Source organism: Teleopsis dalmanni, chromosome 1 (genome assembly GCF_002237135.1).
Source record: "Teleopsis dalmanni isolate 2A chromosome 1, ASM223713v2, whole genome shotgun sequence".
NCBI lineage: Eukaryota > Metazoa > Arthropoda > Insecta > Diptera > Diopsidae > Teleopsis > Teleopsis dalmanni.
In genome coordinates this window covers 66,181,602-66,201,503 of record NC_051846.1, presented here as the reverse complement: position 1 = coordinate 66,201,503, position 19,902 = coordinate 66,181,602, and the positions used below count along the sequence as shown (strand labels likewise).

Below are 19,902 nucleotides of genomic sequence, written 5' to 3'. Positions count from 1 at the left end.
ATATGATGGCTTTGTGCGATCACACAACACAAAAGTATATTTGCAAATCAATGGACATAAATCTACTGGAAAGGAATCGGGGACAAGTCTCGGATGGTCAAGTCTCCTTAACTTACAGGGAACAAAAATGGTAGTAATATCTTTTAATTACAATAAATTTTAAAACTCCGGCTATCTTATGAAACCTGTAAGTAGATTATTATTCAAATGTGTTTCTTTATTGGACTTTCAATAGTCATAATTTACAAGTAGCAAATTTTTATACTTTGATTTACATATTATTTTTATAATATAGTTCCCGCTTAGTTTTGTTCTGATAAAGTCCTTTTGGTTTAAAGTCCTTTTGCTATATTTTTTTAACATATTCAAAAATATATGGTGTAAACATATACATATTTCTGTTCTTTTGAATGAGTCGTTGATGCAGAACTTAATCAAGATTCGGGTAGTACTAATAAATTAATTAAATTGCTTTATATATAGATTTAAGTGGTGTTAACCAAATAAATTGAAGCAACAATATGAAGGACAGGCCAGCTTAGTGTCTAAACTAACGAAATTAGTGAGTGCAATGGATGATAGAAGTACATCGTATTTCATACATAATGAGATTAAGGAGTCTTTTGCTAACTGAATCCTTTCTAGTTACATATAAATTAAATGACTATGGTATAAGAATACCGATGGCATTATCAAAGAAAATTTAGAAGTAAATTTATACGAAGTCTACCTAGTAATGATATTAAAATGCCGGTAAAAATACAAAATTTGAAAAATCCTATCGACTTAGTTTTTGAATATGATCTATCTATGGAGCTCGTGGGTATCAAGCGATTTTTATTATTATTATTATTATTTATTATTTTTATTATTATAATAATTATTAATTTCATAACTATTAGTATTGTTTTTATGTGTCTATATAAACAAATTAGATATATCGGGTTTTTTTTAACTGCATGAGAACGTAAAACGACAGACACAAATATTAATGGAATGAAATTTTTTATTATAATCTGGTAGATTATTACATATCATTTAATTTTGGAATATCTTTTCCTGCATATATTCACTGCTGATACGAGTTTTATGGTCCATACATGGTTTAATCAGTCCAATTTTTGTCTATTTTTTGCAATAAATGTGGCCGTATAGCTTCAATGGTAGCATGAACATTAGCTTCCAATGCTTCAAGAGTTGCTGGTTTATCGGTTTTCGGCATAAACCAATGACTTAACACATCTCCACAAAAAATAAACGAGAGACGTTAAATCACACAAACGAGAGAGCCTGGTAACAAGGCCACTTCTAGAAATAAAGTTGATTTCGCAATAAATCGTTAAGCGCGCTGTATGGCAAATTGCGCTATATTGTTCAAATCAAATGCTAAATTAAAGTCGATGTTTAACTGATTAAGTTTTGGAAACAAATATTTAGTCAGCTAGAGCTCGCCATTTACCTCCCTCATTTTGAAAGAAATTAGGACCGATGATCCCGCCAGCATGTAAACCGCACCAAACAGTCAATTTTATTAGATGTAATGGTGATTCGTTAACGACTTGAGGATCATCTTCACTCCATATACGGCAATTTTGCTTATTGACGTAGACATTTAACTAGAGATGAGTTTCATTCCTAAATACAATTCTTCGACCAAGTGCTCTATGAATTTCGCGAACAGATGTATTTTTTCCAAAACAAATTTTCACAATTTGGAAACATTGTTCTAGCGTTAAACGATTCATGATAAATTTTCAAATCTTACCGATCAAAAACGTTAACACATTTTCACATTCCCAGTTGACAAATCATAACTAATCGACATCGATAGTTCTCATGGAGCTAAAAAACCACCCGATATAATTTATATATAGTATATTATATAGTACGTTACATATATATAAATATAGTATATATTATATATACATGTAGGCAGGAACGGGAAAATCTGGCAACGCCAGCAAAAAGGAACGAGAAGAGGCTTAAAGAAACAAGCAGTAGTTGGTATTACGTCGTCGTGGTAGTCAGTCGTTTGCGCGCTTTGATATATATAACTAAACAATAACTATTAAATAAATACTATTAAATAAACATTCCTACATACATATATGAAAAATATTTATATAGTTTTATATACACCGCATTATTTATAATATTCATATTATTAAAATTATCATTATTATTCATATTTATGTTTCCACATTCGGAAAGTTAAATTTTGAAATAATATTATTATTTGAAATTTTGAGAAGTTTGCGGTCTTAATGACTTCCAACGACAACTAATTTAATTTACAAAAATAATTTTGTTTTAGTTTTACGTAGTAATTAATTATTTCAAAATGAATTACAAGTTTTGCGGTGCGACCATTCATGTAGTACACCGCATTACCACAATTATTTGAATAAAACACAACTCACTCTAAACACTTGCCATTTACTACTGAACTCTGCACTTATGTATTTATTTATTGCCTAATTTAATTACAACTTACAATGTGTGTAGTGTGTGTTAGGAACAATTAAAATCGAATTTATTTGCAATTTAATTAAAAATTAATTAAAATGCATATTTCTTAAAATTGGCCAGAACAAGTGTTCAATTGTAGTGTAATTCGTGTGTTCTCGAAGTCTTCTATTATGCATTTTAGTAATTATTATTCAAATTAATTTTTAAAATGTAATAATAAACTTTATTAAATATATATTATTACCTTAATTTACATAAATGATTTAAGATGAAATAAAGTTGTTAACAACATTTCATATCGAACAGAGGTTGATGATCGATAGGAGACTTGGGTTGCATTACAATGTAAAATAAAAGATGTATTAGTAATTGAATATTTAATTAATTTATTTTTTTACCGTTTTTAATTCACATCTCTCAACATCATCTTGGTTGGTTGGTTGGTTGGAGTGGCGGCCTTGTATCCCAAAAAGCCCACTTAAGCACAAATAAAGGCCCGTTGTGGTATCACAGGAGTTACGTTATTTGTATATAGATTTTAGTCAGTATACATTTAACGCCGAAAGAAAGGTAACGACTCCCCCATTATGCAAAGGAAAACCAACCTGACAGTTCTATGAACTTGGCTAGGTCCCTAACCTTACAGGATGACAACTCAGTCAGGTCAGTTAGAAAAGGAGATCCAAGAATTATTAATCTTCTTCTGGCTAGGGAAGGGCACTGACACATGAGATGGAGTACAGTCTCCTCCTCATCCTCAGAGCCACAGCCTCGACAAAAGTCGTTAAAGGGGAGACCCAGTCTCATAGCATGCCTTCCTATTACGCAGTGTCCCGTCAGCACAGATACCGTAGTGCTGAGCAGGTTCCGTCTTAGTTGAAGTAGCTGACGGGTTCTTTTCTTGTCAAAGTTCGGCCAAGTCAACCTAGAAATCTGACATTGAGGTTCGTCAGCCCAGTATTGCTTGGCTATACTCAGGTATTTTTGTATGATTGCCAGTTTAACTGTAGCAAGTGGGACGCCTATATCAGAGAGGTTAATGTTAGGGAGAAGAGCACCTGCCTTGGCTAGATCGTCTGCCCTACAATTTCCTGTGATATCCCTGTGACCAGGAACCCAAATAAGTTTGACCCTAACAAACTTAGCTAGTTCATTTAGTGAAGCACGGCAGTCTTGAGTTGTGATTGATGTGGCTGAGGTGCCAATCAGTGATCTGATGGCAGCTTGGCTATCAGAAAAAATTGAGATTGGTAAATCGGATGTTCGATTGCATAAAACCCATTTTACAGCTTGGTGAATTGCCATTATTTCGGCTTGAAAGACGCTACAGTGGTTCAACATCATCTTAATATATTTTAAATTCTACCTACAATTCTGAAATACTTATATGAACAAATTCGGAAGTATGTTTCTCCATATCATATTTATTGTTAATACAAATATTATATTCTTATGATTAAAATGCAGATAAGTATTTTTTTGACAATTTATTTTATTAACATATTTTTATTTGTATTTATTGGTTTCCGACTTTTATGAATTTATTTAAATTTGATTCATTCTAAGTTTTATTTTGGAATAGACTTCGACAAACATGAGCTTATTCACGTAGGCAATATTAACGGATTTTGTAAATCAATATTAATCTGTACATAAGGGACAGAGCCCTGAAGTTATATGCGAAAATTATGATAGGTTATCCTACTTACCACTATCTAATCTTAGAGTATTCACTCTCCGCACGGGGAGATACGCAGATCGTAGATCAATCACTGAATAATCATGAAGCTTATAGAGAATACACAAATTAGTCAATGAGATGGGTGGGACCCTGTAGTACCCCCAGCTATCAAAGAGTAAAAGTGCCCAGTTGCGCTGAATCGAAAAAAAGGATCAATATACTGTAACATTATAGTAACAATATGTTATTATTAAATATAATATGTAACTAAACTTTTACGAGTATTACTATTAATATATAAGAATATATTGACCTTACAAGAATGTCTCCTGAAATAACTTGTTACTAAATACATAGAGTTTAAGCAAATGGAAGCAACGTTTATTCAAACTCGAACTTAAACTTACATTTATATATAAACAATACATTACAGTGTACTTTTGTACACTCCTACAGAACCTAAGGAACTAACCCATAAATACGACACTTATATACTTTTTGTTTTTTTTTTGTGATATGTGGAAAGCATCGGAAGCTATAGTGTGAGATTTAATCTTTCCCACTCCCATCCACATTATGCACTTTGACGAACTTTCCCTTAACCTTTTTCAAGCTCTTTTCCACAGACCTCCCCAATCCCTCGCTCTCTACTTCAACAAAAGGGATCGTTCACCTTACTCAATACCGCTTAAATCATCTCTAAGGAACGAGTTGAGAATATCTCTGCCATTAGCCTGTAAAAGACATCTAGCTGAAATCGCATTCCAGTAATCAGGTAGTAAAGATGTCAGAAGCTTAGTATTTTAATTTTTAGGTTTGTTTAAGCTAGAAGTGACAATATAATGAGCGTCAATTATAGGCGATGATGGGCATTAACAGAAGACTGGAAGTATACTTTACCGTGCGGATTACGATATACGCGGTAGTACAGTGGAATTGAATGGTGGTAGTGATCCATCTTGTTGAAGTAGAGTGCGAGGGATTTAAGAGGCCCATGAAACAGAACTTAAAGAAGATCAATGAAAAGTTCTTTTGTGTGAAGAATACCTGAGGGTAAGATTGTTTCCTTCATCGGTGGAGTAAAGAGATCGACAGGAGTGATGATGGCCGTTAGTTTTACAAAGGATTTTCTTCTTAACAATGTATAGGCGCTCTATTTGCATCGAGGTTGCGCCAGATCAAATAGGGAACGCGTAAGTAAATAGACAATTTGTTTTTGTACTGATGTGACTATTTAGTGTTTCAGATTAGGTACAACCGTCAATGGTTGGCTTCACAACAGATTTAGGATACCTTACTAGAACTGGCAACAGTGGTTTAGGTGTGCTCTATTATTTGATCATTTTTATTATTATATGACATTATATTAGATTACCATAGCACACAATGGCCTGACTATCTCATCAGGGTTCTTGATATACAATAACACATTTTTATTCAGAAAGTAAATTTCTTTTTGGTGTTGTTTTTAAGGGGGTATATACGCACGGATTTAGATATAAAAAGATTGCAAATATTTGCGAGAAAGTATACGTGTATTTTGTTGTTGTTCATTACAAGCTCGCGCAATCTGTGCACCTTGCAATGAGTTTGCAAGACAGACTAAATACGCCTATTACGTTTGTAGTAAGGTGCAATATAAACCCGTATTTTTGCATTGCTAATGATATTATAATAAAAAATAAAAAAATTATTTATTACTTTTAAATATTTTATAATTTATTTTTTTATATATTTGTAAAAATTTTTTTTTTCTTTTTAACTCATATTTATAAAAATTAAACTTAACTTTGACTTTAATTAAAACTAGTTAACATAAACATAATGTCTATAAAATAGACTTAAGTTATTAAAGCAATATAATTAGATCATTTAGTAAGAAATTAATACTAATACTTAACTAAAAGTATTTAATTAGGTTAAATTAGGTAATATAAATTTATAAATTATATTAATATAATTATAATTATATTGAACTTATAATTTAATGGTCATTTAGGATATTTCTTTAGGGTTACTTTTAAATTAAGTTAACTGCATGAATATGAATGATTTTTTATCACAAAACAGAAAATGTGGCTAAAACAATTTTTAGAACAATTTCTGCAAAACACAGCAAAAAATGAGAATAAATTTAATGCATCTAAAAAATATCACAGTTTGATGAAAGCGGAAAATGGATGCTGTTGACTTGCTTTCTTCTCGACAATTAACATTTGTCAAATGCTTTGGCAAGTAAAGTGTCCCCATAGCTTGGCACTGCATCAAATGCGATATTCGTAATTGTTGCTGTTGGTCTCAAGTTTGTGGTTTCATTGGGTGTTGTTGTTGTTGTTGCTGCTGCTATTGTTGTTGGTGCTATTGATGTAATTTGTTGCAACACTTGCTGCACTGATTTTTTATTGACAGCTGTCACAGTGACATTTCTCATATTAAGGGCTTCGGCATAACTTGGAATAGTTGTTGATGTAACAAGTGATTTGGTTACAATTGGATTTGTTGCTGATGTTACTGTTGATGTTGTTGTTGTTGCGGTTGAGACTGTTGTTGCTGACATCAATGGTGCGGTTACTTCATCAAGATATTGCAATTGTTGTTTCTGTGATGTTGTTGCTGCTTTCTCGTTTTCATTAAATACTTCATATACGCTTGGATAAACGATTAAGCAGGATTGTGGGGTTTTGTGCAAAAGTTCCAATGCTGCTTCATACGAGGGTAAACCGGACACTAATGTGTATTCTGGGACTGGATCATCCAGATTGGGATGTAATTTTACAGCTTCAATATCATGTTGATTTTGTTGAACTGTGTTGTGATCTATCAAATAAAAAACAAGAAGAGAATAAAAGTGAAACGTGAGTAAAGTCATTCATTCATTTGTTGGAATATATAAAAGTTTTAATTTATTTTTTCTTTTTAATTTAAAATATTTGTGTATTTGTTTAATGAGTTTCGTTTGCTAAATAATTTAATCTTTAATTTTAATTCTACATTTGTATATTTTGCTTGTCTTATCAAGCTAGTTCTGATTCATAAATTTTTGGTGATTATGTAGCACGTTTTATCATTCAAAATAAAATGTTTGTGATGATTTTAATTCAAAACAATAGAAATGAGAAATAGAAAAGCAACCTTGTCTTCAGCTTGTCAGTTCTTGTACTAAAATGACAGCTGTCATCTGTGCAAATTTGTCAGAATGTGGCAAGTTTCCTTTGCTTAGGTTTGCTTAAGATACGTGAGATTAGTGTTGCAAGCAGTACCAAAATGTTGATTCTGCTTAGTTTCAACCAAAATAGCGAGTTGAGAGCAATATTTTCCTAAGTTTGTTTATATATATGCTAGAAAATAATTTTTTTTTTCACGAATATAAACAACTAAGGAAATAATATGTTGGATGCAATTTAGTTTGATAAACTAAGCGATGATTCATTGTTGTGACAAGAAATTTTGAATAAGATATAATTTTTGAAGTGTTTTATCAAAATCATGTTTTTCAAAATTTTTGAACACAAGATAAGGTAAAATGTTTGATTTCAACAGTCATAAAATGACAATCAAATGGAAAATACATATATTGTATGATATTTGAAAAAATAATTTCTAATTTTATATATAGATATTAGTAATTATCATGAAGTATAAAAGTAGAGACTTTATTGTTCAGACTAATTTAAATTTTTTTTTTAAACAGGATAGAAACGCTTATAGTACAAAAGATGAAGTATCTCATAAATATAATTTATATAAAAACAATAGCAAGAAAAGCAACTTGTAGCTTATTTTACATTAATAAATTAACAGTAATAAATTTAATGTTAAAAAACTATTAAAGAGTTATTAGAATTATTAGATATACCCTATATTATATATATATATATGTATAGACACATATATATTATGTATATTATACATAAACATTATATATATATTGTATAAGTATGTATATATACATATATGTATGTTAGATATTTATATATATATGTATGTCATTCATATAAAGCTTTATCATCTTTGTATTATATTCTTAAATAATTTAAATATTGATTACTTATTAGTGGAGTCAATTTAACAAAATACATAGTAAATAGGACTTTCGAAAAATAAGTGTTTGTAGTGAGTCCAACTATCGGCCGATAAGAAAGTTCCTTTACTTAGAAGAGGAGTTATGGTCCCTATGCTAATGAATTTGACTGTATATACTATTTCTGGACATACGTACAATAAAATTGCAAAGAATAAAATCGGGTATAAATAACAGAAAAATCTGACATTGCCTATTTTAATTGAATTATTTAGGAAACAATTTAATACCCCGGACTAAATTTACGAATATTGTAATAAATTAATAAAGAGTAATTATTGGAATACTGAGTATTTTTAAACATTTGATTTTCATGCTTATTTTTAATTACATTATAAGTTTGTTTATACCTAATTACATTATGCAAAAAATATATTTACTGATAAGTTTAAACGTCAGGCAATCTAAAAGTTTTGTAACACTAACAAAGATTATTATTTGGTTATACCATATATGCGTACATAGAAAGAAGTCTATTTCCTGAATATTTTCATAGTAACGATGTGTAATCACAATAACTGGGTAAATATAATAAAACTAGAAGAGTTTTTCAAAAGGTCAAATATGCTGCTATTTGCTGATAGTCTGTATGTGGTTATGAAGATAGTTAAAAAAATTGAATCTCATCAAAAATACCAATCAGAGAAATGTTTTAGTTCGAGTATATATTATGCGTTTTAAAACAAATTATTATACTAGATATGTGTATAATTTATAGTAAGATTTATTAGTTTATTGAACATATTTAAATATATCGTAAAATTTCTTCTTTTAAATACTAACGGTATCAGCAAATCGGTCAAGTTAAGAGAACTGATTATTATTTTTTTTTTAGTGCATTAGTGCATTTTGTCTTTATTTAGGTTAATTTTGGATTTCTTCATATAATATAAATAAAGTTAGGCCCACTTATTACAAAATAAGTAAAATATATAATTTCAAATTGATAGTAATAACGTATGTTTTTGCGAGACGTAGTCTATTTAATAATTCAGATAGTTAAAAGCTATCGGCGTCTAAGTCTACATATTGATTTGAAAGAAGTTAATTCAGTGAATTTCTTGTTTTGCTACATCTGTATTAATTAAGTTAATCATATATATTTTCATATATATTTAATCATATACATATATATAGCATATATACATATCTGACGTTAGCATTTTTTAAGCTGGATGCATATTGTAATTGGTGAAAAAAGTAGTAAAGAAATAGTAAAAAGTGAAAACCCTGAGATACGTTGTAAATACAAGTACCAGTTTTTTATCATATGTGTCATATTAAGTATTGCAAGATCAATTAAAAGAGTTTTAATGCTATGTTTCGACTACTGTACTTAACTAGAAAAACTTGTAAGAATGTGATAAAGTGGTAAGATAAGTGTAAACATAATTTAATTTCATGTATATTTAGATTATATATTTTAAATTTTAGTAATTAAACACATGTGTTTTGAAAGTACTTATAGATACTTATATATTTAATATGTATATTTAATATAAAAATATATTTAAGATTTTATTTCCATTTCCAATCAAAAATCATAAATGAGAAAATGTTTCCTTCTTGCAAGAACCCGAAATTTTTTTTTTTTGTGTAGGGAAACTGCTCTATCCCTCAATTACAAAATTTTTTGTTTTTTGGATTAAAAAATCCTATGCTACTTAGAAAGAAATATTCTGCGTAATTTATTACTTATCATTTGAAAAAAATTGAAAGCGTTTACTGAACTTATATAAAAGTAAGTATATATATGACATAAATATATGTTAATATTTTATTGTAAAGTAATAAAATTCCGATATACATATATAGAATATTTATAAATATATAATGAAAATATCTATGTTTTATTAAGGTTATTTATCATATATACTACATATGATGAAATTTACTTATACTTAAACATATATACCATATATATGTACCTCTAACATTTAAAATTCTATATAATCTTAAGTAAAGATATTTAGTTTAAAAAAATTATTTTATTTTATTATGAAACTTTATCTTTCTTGACATTTTGCCAACATCTTCTAAGAACTTGTAAATGTCAGCACTGAGCCAAACCGAACAAAGTCAAATCGAGCCGGACTATTTTCTGAAAAGTATTTTCATATGAAATGAAAAATATTAAAAAAGCCGGTCACGTTTCTAAATCTTCTGTGTTTTTTGCAGTTAAAACCATATTTGAACTAACAAAAACGTGATTTGTATATAAAAAAATAATTTATAGACATATACATTGTGACCGAAAAGTTTCCGGAAATTTTAAATAAAACGCAAAATTCTTAATCTTCATCAATATTTATTTTATCTCCTTCAAAATATGCTCCATTAGAAGCGATACACAAATGCCAACGTTTCTTCCAATCATCAAAACGTTTTTTATAGGCGCTTTCCGGTATGGCTTTGAGTTCCCTCTGCGAATTCTGTTTTACGTCTTCTATGGATTCAAAACGCGTTCCTCTGAGTGGTAATTTGAGGTTGGGAAACAGGAAAAAGTCACACGGTGCAAGATCAGGTGAATACGGTGGCTGTTCGATGGTATTTATTGAATGTTTGGCCTTAAAATCGTTGATAATGTTGAACAAATTGAGGTGAATCGGAACAAGCCGGGCGTTGACACGTCGCATACACAAATTGTCCACCAAAATCAAACGAGCCATCTCACGACCGATGCCTAGCTCTCGTGCTATCTCTCTAACACTCACATGAGGATTTTTGAACACGATTTCCTTTGCCTTTTCAATGTTTTCGTCGGTGGTAGAGGTCGAAGGTCGTCCAGAACGCGGCATGTCTTCGACGGTCGTACGACAGTCCTGAAAGGCTTTGTACCACTCATAAACTTGAGTTTTCGATAAAACTGATTCCCCATAAGCCTTTTGTAGCATTCGCAACGATTCTGCACACGAAATTTCGTTCGAAAAACAAAATTTGATGCAAACTCTTTGTTCAATATTTTTTTCCATTGTTTTTTTCGCAACGCACTACTGAGGTGAACTGGTTTCAACAGCTGCCGTAAACGAACTGTCCGACAGATCGCGCTCATTTTTGGCATAGTAATTAAGGACAGTGCTGCCAAACTACATAAACTTTAAAATATCGAAAAATATACAGCGCGCGAATTTTAAATGAGAATTTCCGAAAACTTTTCGGTCACAATGTACGTATGCAAATTTTGCAAAAAATACTAAACAACTTATTTTTTTTATTTGTAGCACACGGCTAGTGTGATTATTGTTTATGAATAGAATTAATTTAATTATATATAGATATAAAATATTTGAAATACTTAAAAACTAGTAACATAAAATTCATGAATTGATTACCTGGCTCAGTTTATTAGCATTTTCTAAAATCACAGAAATCGGATTAATGTCACTTCAACTTTAATGTCAGAACTTTCTTCGAAAATCATTGATTAAGAGTAAGTGCAATATCGCAAAAAATAATAAATTTGTTAATAAAATTAATTAAATCATTAAATTAACAAGAAAAAGTTAAGAAGAAAATAGTTATTACATTTCTTAAAATTTTATATTGGAACGCTTTCTGCGCTTCAGAATTTATACATAAAATATTAACTATATACACATATCTTATTAGCTAATGACATATCTTATCTATTTATTTAAATATTTCTTCTAAATGAAATTCACATTTTTTAGAACTACTCTAGAGTGAATACCCCACTCCGTCTTGCAAAGTAATTGCAAGCTGCACGAAATGCACAGACTGCTTGACCTTGTACGCACAAAGTTTTTTGCAATGGCTTGCAATCTTGCAATCATGTTGTGTGAGATGCTGCAAAAACAGCTGTTTCTTTTTGATGTTGCAATTCTGCAACAGACATGTTCTTGCACTCTTGCAATTTTAGTATAGCATTCTTGCATTTCGGGTACCTTGCAATCACTTCGCAAGGTCCAAGGTTCAATATAAAAACCCCTAATGAATTTATTAAAAAGTGCAAGAATATATATATTTCAAGGCGTCAGTTGGAACAAACATAAATATTAAATTAAATAAAAATAGTTCCTAATTATATTTTTCAGACCAATTTAATTATCAATTAATAATTTAGGTAGAGTTGTATTTATTTGTGATAATAAAACCATTTAATCACATTCATATATAGTAATTAAATACCTGGACCTTGGGTTGTGCCATTAGCAATTATTTAAAATTAATTAGTGTTAATTAACTATTAACTTAAACGGTTTTCAATGTATTCCTTTTCAAAATTGAGTTTATAATTTATATGATTCATTTTAAAAGGTTGTAATTAAATAAATTTTATTAATGAAATAATTTAAATAATTTATTGATTATTCAATAATATAAAATGAAAAATTATTGTATTACATTAAGCGATTGTCTATATTTGAATAAAATAATGATAATTACAAAAACGAGTTCTAAATAGATAAATAATCGCCCGATGTGTTAATGTTTGAATTAGCTATAGTGAGTAATTCTTAACAATTATTACTTCACTAATCCCAAACATAATAATTTTTTAATCGGGAACTCTAAGGACCTTTTATAGTATTATATTGTATGGAAGAGAAAATGATCAAATTTAACTACAGAGCTATATTTATCCTGTGCAAGATATTTTTTTACATTGTTTTTATGGAAAGAATACTGCTGACGAATTGGCGATAAGTGGTTCTTTCGCACATATGCACCAAATATTGTGATGTCCTTTAGCATCATTAGAGCAGTCCGAGAAACTAATGTGAGATGTGAAAAGAATGAGATCGAAATCTCAAAATTTTAATACATTTAAAAAAATATGTTTTTATTAATATTTAACAAATAAATTAATATTATTTTTATTGCTTTTTTTTTTGATACCAATAATGCACGTTTCTTTAATTATCTACTAAGATATTTTTAGTAAGATACTTTTTATTCATATTTCTTTTGTGCATTGTAAGTATTTTTTAATTTTTTTTCAATTGGAATGAATAACCCTTTTATATTGTTGATCAAGCGTATTATATTATTTTTATATGCATATTATTATTTTGTGAGTCCCCAAATTATATTCAGTTTTCATTTCAACTAATTTTGATGTCTTCTTTTGTGTGGAAATTATTGTTTATTTTGTGGTTACAGTCTAATATGGATAATGCAAAATGATCCAAGCAAAAGCAAACTCATATACATATCTTTTTAATATATTTAGTAGTGATGCATAAAATAGTTATTGAAACTTTGTTATTAATAATATATGGAGAAAAGTATTAAAAGTAAAATTTTTATCAAAAGTTAACGCATCATTAATCAGCCAAAATAAAATATATAGATACCAATCAATATATAATATATATGTGCTTGTATAGATACCGATACATTGACGTATTATTTGTTTATTTAAAATTTTTAAATTATATTATTTTTTATTTATTTGATATTTTATTAAAATATCACATATTTTATTAACTGATATCCAGAAATAGATAACAGTAATAAAAATTTTTTTAAAATATTGTAAACAAAATTTGTTTGATCGGTAGACCACACACAAAATTCAAATTTATATATCAAATCAGTATTAAATATTTTTATTTCATTTTAATTAAATCAGTTCAAAATATCTTTATTATTTAATTTACTTATAAATTGTTAAAATATTTAATTTTTGATCTTTTCATTTGATTTGTGCAATTTATATTCATTTTCTTAAATATTTTTGCATACTGGTGCGTAGAATATTTTTTATTATGATAAATATTAATGTTTAATAATATTATGCTAATGTTAATTACTGTTATTTAATTTGTTTTGAAAAATTTACTTTTTAAGATCAGTATACTTTCAAATTTATATGAATTATTAATATATGTTTATGGTATATTAAATAGTATTAACTATTTATAACTTAACCGGGCTTCAGGTCAAGTTTTAAATAACAATTAAAATAATAAGTGTTATTTATTTTATAATTTTTATTTATATATTTCATAATTCAAAACTCATAGTTCTGAAGGCCAGTTTTAATTAACTTTTATTATTAAATAAAAATGTAAATAAGAATTATTATTTATAATTAGCATTTATTGCAATATATTCAGTCGGTACTGCGGTCAGAAAAGTCTTACTGTACCAAAGCCCAAGAAAAGTATAAGACAGTTGTGTTTTAAAGAAGTTTGTTGTCGTATATAATTCATATTTGAATATTTTATAAATCTTAATAAGATGCATTAAATATAGTATATTCTTAATAGCACAAATATAAATAATTTTAGCAGAATTTAACATATTGATAACATACGTTGAATATACAATATGCTGAGAAATTTTCAGTGAGATCTTGCCTAGGTACTCGTCTCTGCACTTCACGCCTGAGGGCCTAATATTTTGATCTACGGTCCGTCATCAGTTTGAAGATAAATAAATGATAATATTAATATTGATATTCAGATGTCTGAGTTGGTGAATCAGCACCTTTACTCTATTTTATCTGTGGACAGTTTTAAGTCACACTAAAATACGGGCTTACGGGGCTTATATAATATGATGACTGATTGTCTTGTATCTGCCTGTGTTTATCAAATTTCGCTGTATTTTTAGGATACTGAGTGTTGGATTATTGTGACTGTCAATTGTATTGAACAGTTTCAGAGCATGATCTTTAATGTATTTTTCGACTGAATCGACTCTCAGATCTCTGTGGATATCGGCTCCTCTTACATACCATGGGGCGTTAACCAGTATTCTTAAGGCAATATTTTGCCCTCTTTGAAGAATTTTTAAAGTTGAGCTTGGCGCTTGGCAAAACGCTATACTGCCATAGAGTAGTCCTGGTTTAATAATTTGCTTAAATATGCTAACTCTATTCTTTATGATAATGATTCTAGTATAGTTAAAGTTTAGTGTGGGGCAGGGATAAGCCCCCCAGCCACAAAAGAGTAAAAGTGCGCAATAGCTCAATAACTCAAATCACAACAACAACATATATATAATAAAAAAATTGATTGAAATTAATAAAATGAATTAAAACTTTTTTCTTAAAAAGGAGATATAAAAACTCCAAAGTAGTGTCCATTACTTGGATTTTTTTTATATCTATTACTAGGACAGATTGTTTTCTGTTAAATTTAAAAATTTTAACAATTATAATCTGAAAAAGAGGTAGGTAGCTTAGTTTGAAGAGGGTATTACTAAGCGCTACCCATAAATCTGAATTTTTCACGACTTCAGTCAGTGATGAATCAGACTCACCAAACACTAATTGAAAAGTAATAATTTATTATGATTATGAGTTCACTTATATATAATATCAATAAGTAAGTGCCACATATAAATCTTAAAATACTTAGCAACAATAGCCAATGAAGAATCAGTATCTGTGAACGTTTATTGAAAGGAAATAAATTATGAATGTTAGAACGTTTATGAACGTTTAGTTAGATAGAAGTGTATATCAATAAGTGCTCTACATATATCTCCAGATTCTTTGCAAGAAGTCCATGATAAATAAATATCCATGAATGTCAATTATAAACTAAAAAATATTGGGTGTTATTTAAAAAAATATTCAAAAAAAGTTAAAATGATTTTTTGAAAAGATTAGGATTTATACGTTGTATAAGGAATATCTGTATTTCTATGACAAATGCGTCTAAATTTAAATAATTAACACCAAAAACATGTAAAAAATACTTGCTAAAGTTAATGTACTGAATTTTTATGAAATGAACTTAAATATTTGTTTATAAAATTTTTTTTTTACAGTATACTTTAATCAAGAATATATGCAGTATATGTGCACAATATTTGCGACCAATTTAATTATCAACTTCAATTTAACAATCGCACCTTTAATCTGTAAACAAATATTGTCGCTTTAGATAATTTCATGCGGTTTCAGAATGGAAGAAGAATGAAGCACAAGACCATATTGCCAAGATCCCATAAATATTCAACTAATTCGATTAAATATTTATGTTTATGCATGTATATGTATTTATATGTAGCTAGATATATTTGTTGGGATTTGATAAGATTGTAGGTTGGTAACCTTTGATGAAAAGAGCAATTTGTGGCGTATTGTATAAAAATTATTTAAAAAATTTTAACACTGTCGAAAAAAAAATTATATCAATAAAAGAGAGTTATAAAAATTTCATAATAATTTTATAAGTGCAGACATGGTTTTGACACAAACAAAATGACTTTCATATTAAAAATGAAAATATATTTAAGATATTTACATTTAATAATTAATATTAAAGTTTTAAACAAATTAATTTGTTTTAAATAATTTAACAATTGTTGTACCGGAAAATGCAACTGCACTTTATATTTATTCATAAGAAGTAGTAGTTATATTTAATGAAATAGATTAATATAAAAAATTTTAAAAAGAGACTTTAGGAAAGAAAGTAATATTCTAGCTCACTACTAGTAAAATTATTATATCACTACCATTACCGAACTTAAGTGGTATTAAAACGTTAATAAAAAAATTTCAACTCTATGTAGTAATTAGTCTATGTCACAAGCAATTAACTGAGTTCTGGACATCATGCGAAGCGGAGTTCTGTGTCTTTAATAGATTTGTTGTACTAGATCACTTAATTGAGCATAAACTGAAAAGCCGGTAAATCGAATTTTAATGTGAGTTTAAATCTAAAATCACATATTTTGCGTAATATTTTAAAAAATTAATAAATTAATTATGCTAGATTTTTTAAATTTAGCAGAGTCATGTTTTTTTTCGTTACTTGTGGCATTTTCGATTAGTTGACCTGGAGCAACAAAATTTAGCAGATCGTAAATCTAGATTGTATCCGCATTTACCGATTAAAAATTTCGAAAATGTTACGAAAAAGAAAAAAGCATTACACTGCTAAAATTAAAACATCTAGCATAGAAAATGATATAGTATATATAGTTTATATTCTTTATTAATTTTTTTAAATATTTCCCAAACTAATATAAAAATCATTTTCACATTATTAATTGTTTAAATGTAGTAAAATGTCTTGCACGACAAATTTTATTGTATATATTTCATGACAACAAATTAGCAACTTAATTTTATTAAATTAATTTTATTATTATGTTACTAAAAATAAAAATAAATATTTATAACAATTAGGTCATGGCCTTCTTTCACATAAGTTTCTTCTATTTAATGCTTATCTTTAAAAAACATAGCAAAATTTAACTTAAATCTCGTTAAATATTTATTTAATAACTTAATAAAACCGGAAAAATTTTTTATTTTAAATACACAAATATTTACACACTTCACTTATTAAAAAAAAAAAAAATTAATAAATAAATAAGTAATAATTTTTTTAAGTATTTTTACTTCAAGTAAATTATCTTTCATACTTACAATTTCTCTTCCATGTCTTGAACTGGTAATACAAAAAGCAGGAACAAACACAAAACACCAGAGTGATTAAGATCAATGTCAAGACTATACCCATCCAGACTTCATTCATGAATTTATCGTATTCCAATTGTTTTTGCAATTCATCAATGGTATCAAAACCGGATGAGTCTATAGCAACGTGATTTGGTGTGAACTCCATGTCCATATTCACTTTGCCACTAGCTGCTGTATTTGGAGTTTTGGAAAGAGTTTGAAGTTGTATTGAATTTAAAAGAGTTGCGCCTAATTTGCGTAGAAAATCGCTGGAGGCCGTTGTGGGATCAATCGTCGTTATGGTGGGCGTTGATTCTAAAGCGGTATTTGCAATATTTTTACTGTTTTCCAGTATTTGTTGTGCGTATTTATCGAATTGTATATCTCGCGGCAGTTCGTAATTAAATGAGCGCGTTACGCTTTCCATTTTATACTTATAAATTAAAAATTCTGCTGATTTTATACAGACACCTTTTATTTACTTAATGATTAATTATTGCTTGGCACACGTATCTTCTCCGATGGCATTCACTTAGCGGTATTTGTGCAAGACTTTCTCTTCAATTGCGTACACTTGATCTACAAGAATTTCAAATTTCAACATAAAGTACTTCTTACGCTTTTTTAGCTCTTAATAAAACACGTCCGTCTACAACGAAATCTCTGTATAAACTATTTTTTGCCGCTTGTGGCTATTTACAAATGCGTATCTCAAAGATATTTTGTTTACATTTGAGCAGCACCAGATACGATCAACAGTAGCTATAAGATTTGTGCTCATTCTTCATTGCTCAGAGTAAATTGCATAGTAGATTGAGTTAGTTTATTTTGGTTGCTAGTGTTATGAAGAATTGTAATAGATTAGGTTTGTATGTACGTCTCTCCGAAATTCAAGGCAGATCATTAATATTTCTCTTTGAATTTGAGTGCGCTCTGTTATCTACTTCAGCTACCTGCTTTTGTTGAAACATTTTTCAGTTTCTTTTTGGCTAAGGTAGCCGCATAACAGAACCTAATTTTCTTCTTGGAGTAATTATATCTGTTTGTGTGCTGTTCTTTTCTTTCTGTGGGTACGTGAGTTTGCATTGATCATAGCCTAGCATTTGGATCGGGCCCTTGCTCATTTGCCGCTCGGTTACGCACCAGCAAACGTTTTAAAATTTCTTTACCGCTTTTTTCTTTTACTTTAATTGTACTCTGGGAAATGATGTATTTGCCTCTGGGCCGTATCTTTACTTACAGCAATTCTGGTTGCGTGTTTTTTTGTTTTTGTTTTTGTTGAATTGTCTGTCTTTGGTATGCATTAAGTTTTTTTTTGAATTTAGTGAGTTTTTGTTAAGGCATGAAATGATCTTATTCTTTCGTTTCGTCATATCTTTACAATTTTTATGTCTTTGTGCACAGCTTAACACAACGCAACACAATGAATTCAAATTATGAGCCATAATTGGCGTTACAAAACGACATTCAGCGCAGCACATGTTCCTCGGTGCTTTCGTTCCGTGCATCATACGATGACGTGAGGCGGAGGATGTCTGCATTTACGGATGCACAAATGACACTAAACATTCACCATTTATACCTTTTTTATTTAATACATTTGTATAAGAATTGTTGCACAGGGACACGCAGAGCATTGCAATGGTTTTAAATTACTGACACAAAGATATCTTATTTCAGTTCAATTTTATAGAATTTCTCAACTACTTTCCATTGTCAATGGTATTATGTTATAGATTTCTTTTTCCTTCATAGAATGGACAATAAATTCTAATTGAGCTCAGAGTAAATATACAATTTTATCGTCAGTTGCAATACAAATGCGTTTTCCTTCAAATAAAATATTCAATTGCAGAATCTCTTATTTATAGTGTACTATATAAAAACTTAGATTTATATTAGCGTCCTAGACTTTATAAAAAATTTACTTAAATTTATTTAAAGTTCTGTTTTCTTTAATGAAGAAAATTTTCAATACAAAAACAAACACTAAGTTTTAAGTAAAATCTAAGTGCCATCCACATTCTATAAATTTATTGTACAAAAATAAGACCTATAATTTAAATGAGGAGCTGCGCAAAACTAAAATATAGTAAGTATATTACAATAATTTAGTACTATTAGAAAAGAATATTAAGAAGCATTGTTAATATACTCCGATATATTTGTATACACACAATGATGTATCTGCACGAATAATATGAAATGAGACTTCAAAATAGACACGGTCAAAAAATAGTGCCCTACATAGCACTATCTAATCTTAGAGCAGTTACGAGC

The 19,902-nt window shown here is 28.7% G+C and overlaps 1 protein-coding gene across 1 annotated transcript; it reads right to left on the bottom strand.

The window, feature by feature from the left end:
- Nucleotides 1-6,118: 6,118 nt before the first annotated feature.
- LOC119672249 (protein commissureless 2) lies at nt 6,119-18,290 on the bottom strand. Its single transcript, XM_038083259.1, has 2 exons — nt 17,590-18,290; nt 6,119-6,967 (listed from the first exon to the last, which is right to left on the bottom strand). The coding sequence occupies exons 1-2, from the start codon at nt 18,047-18,049 to the stop codon at nt 6,360-6,362; spliced, it is 1,068 nt and encodes a 355-aa protein (XP_037939187.1). The 5' UTR covers nt 18,050-18,290; the 3' UTR covers nt 6,119-6,359.
- Nucleotides 18,291-19,902: the final 1,612 nt, after the last annotated feature.

What these genes read in the sequence shown, in the direction of transcription:
- LOC119672249 (XM_038083259.1), bottom strand. Translation starts at nt 18,049, where the DNA reads ATGGAAAGCGTAACGCGCTCATTTAATTACGAACTGCCGCGAGATATA. An exon ending in CAAGACATGGAAGAGAAATT is followed by an intron (nt 6,968 to 17,589) that starts GTAAGTATGAAA and finishes TTTATTTGATAG; the next exon opens with ATCACAACACAGTTCAACAA.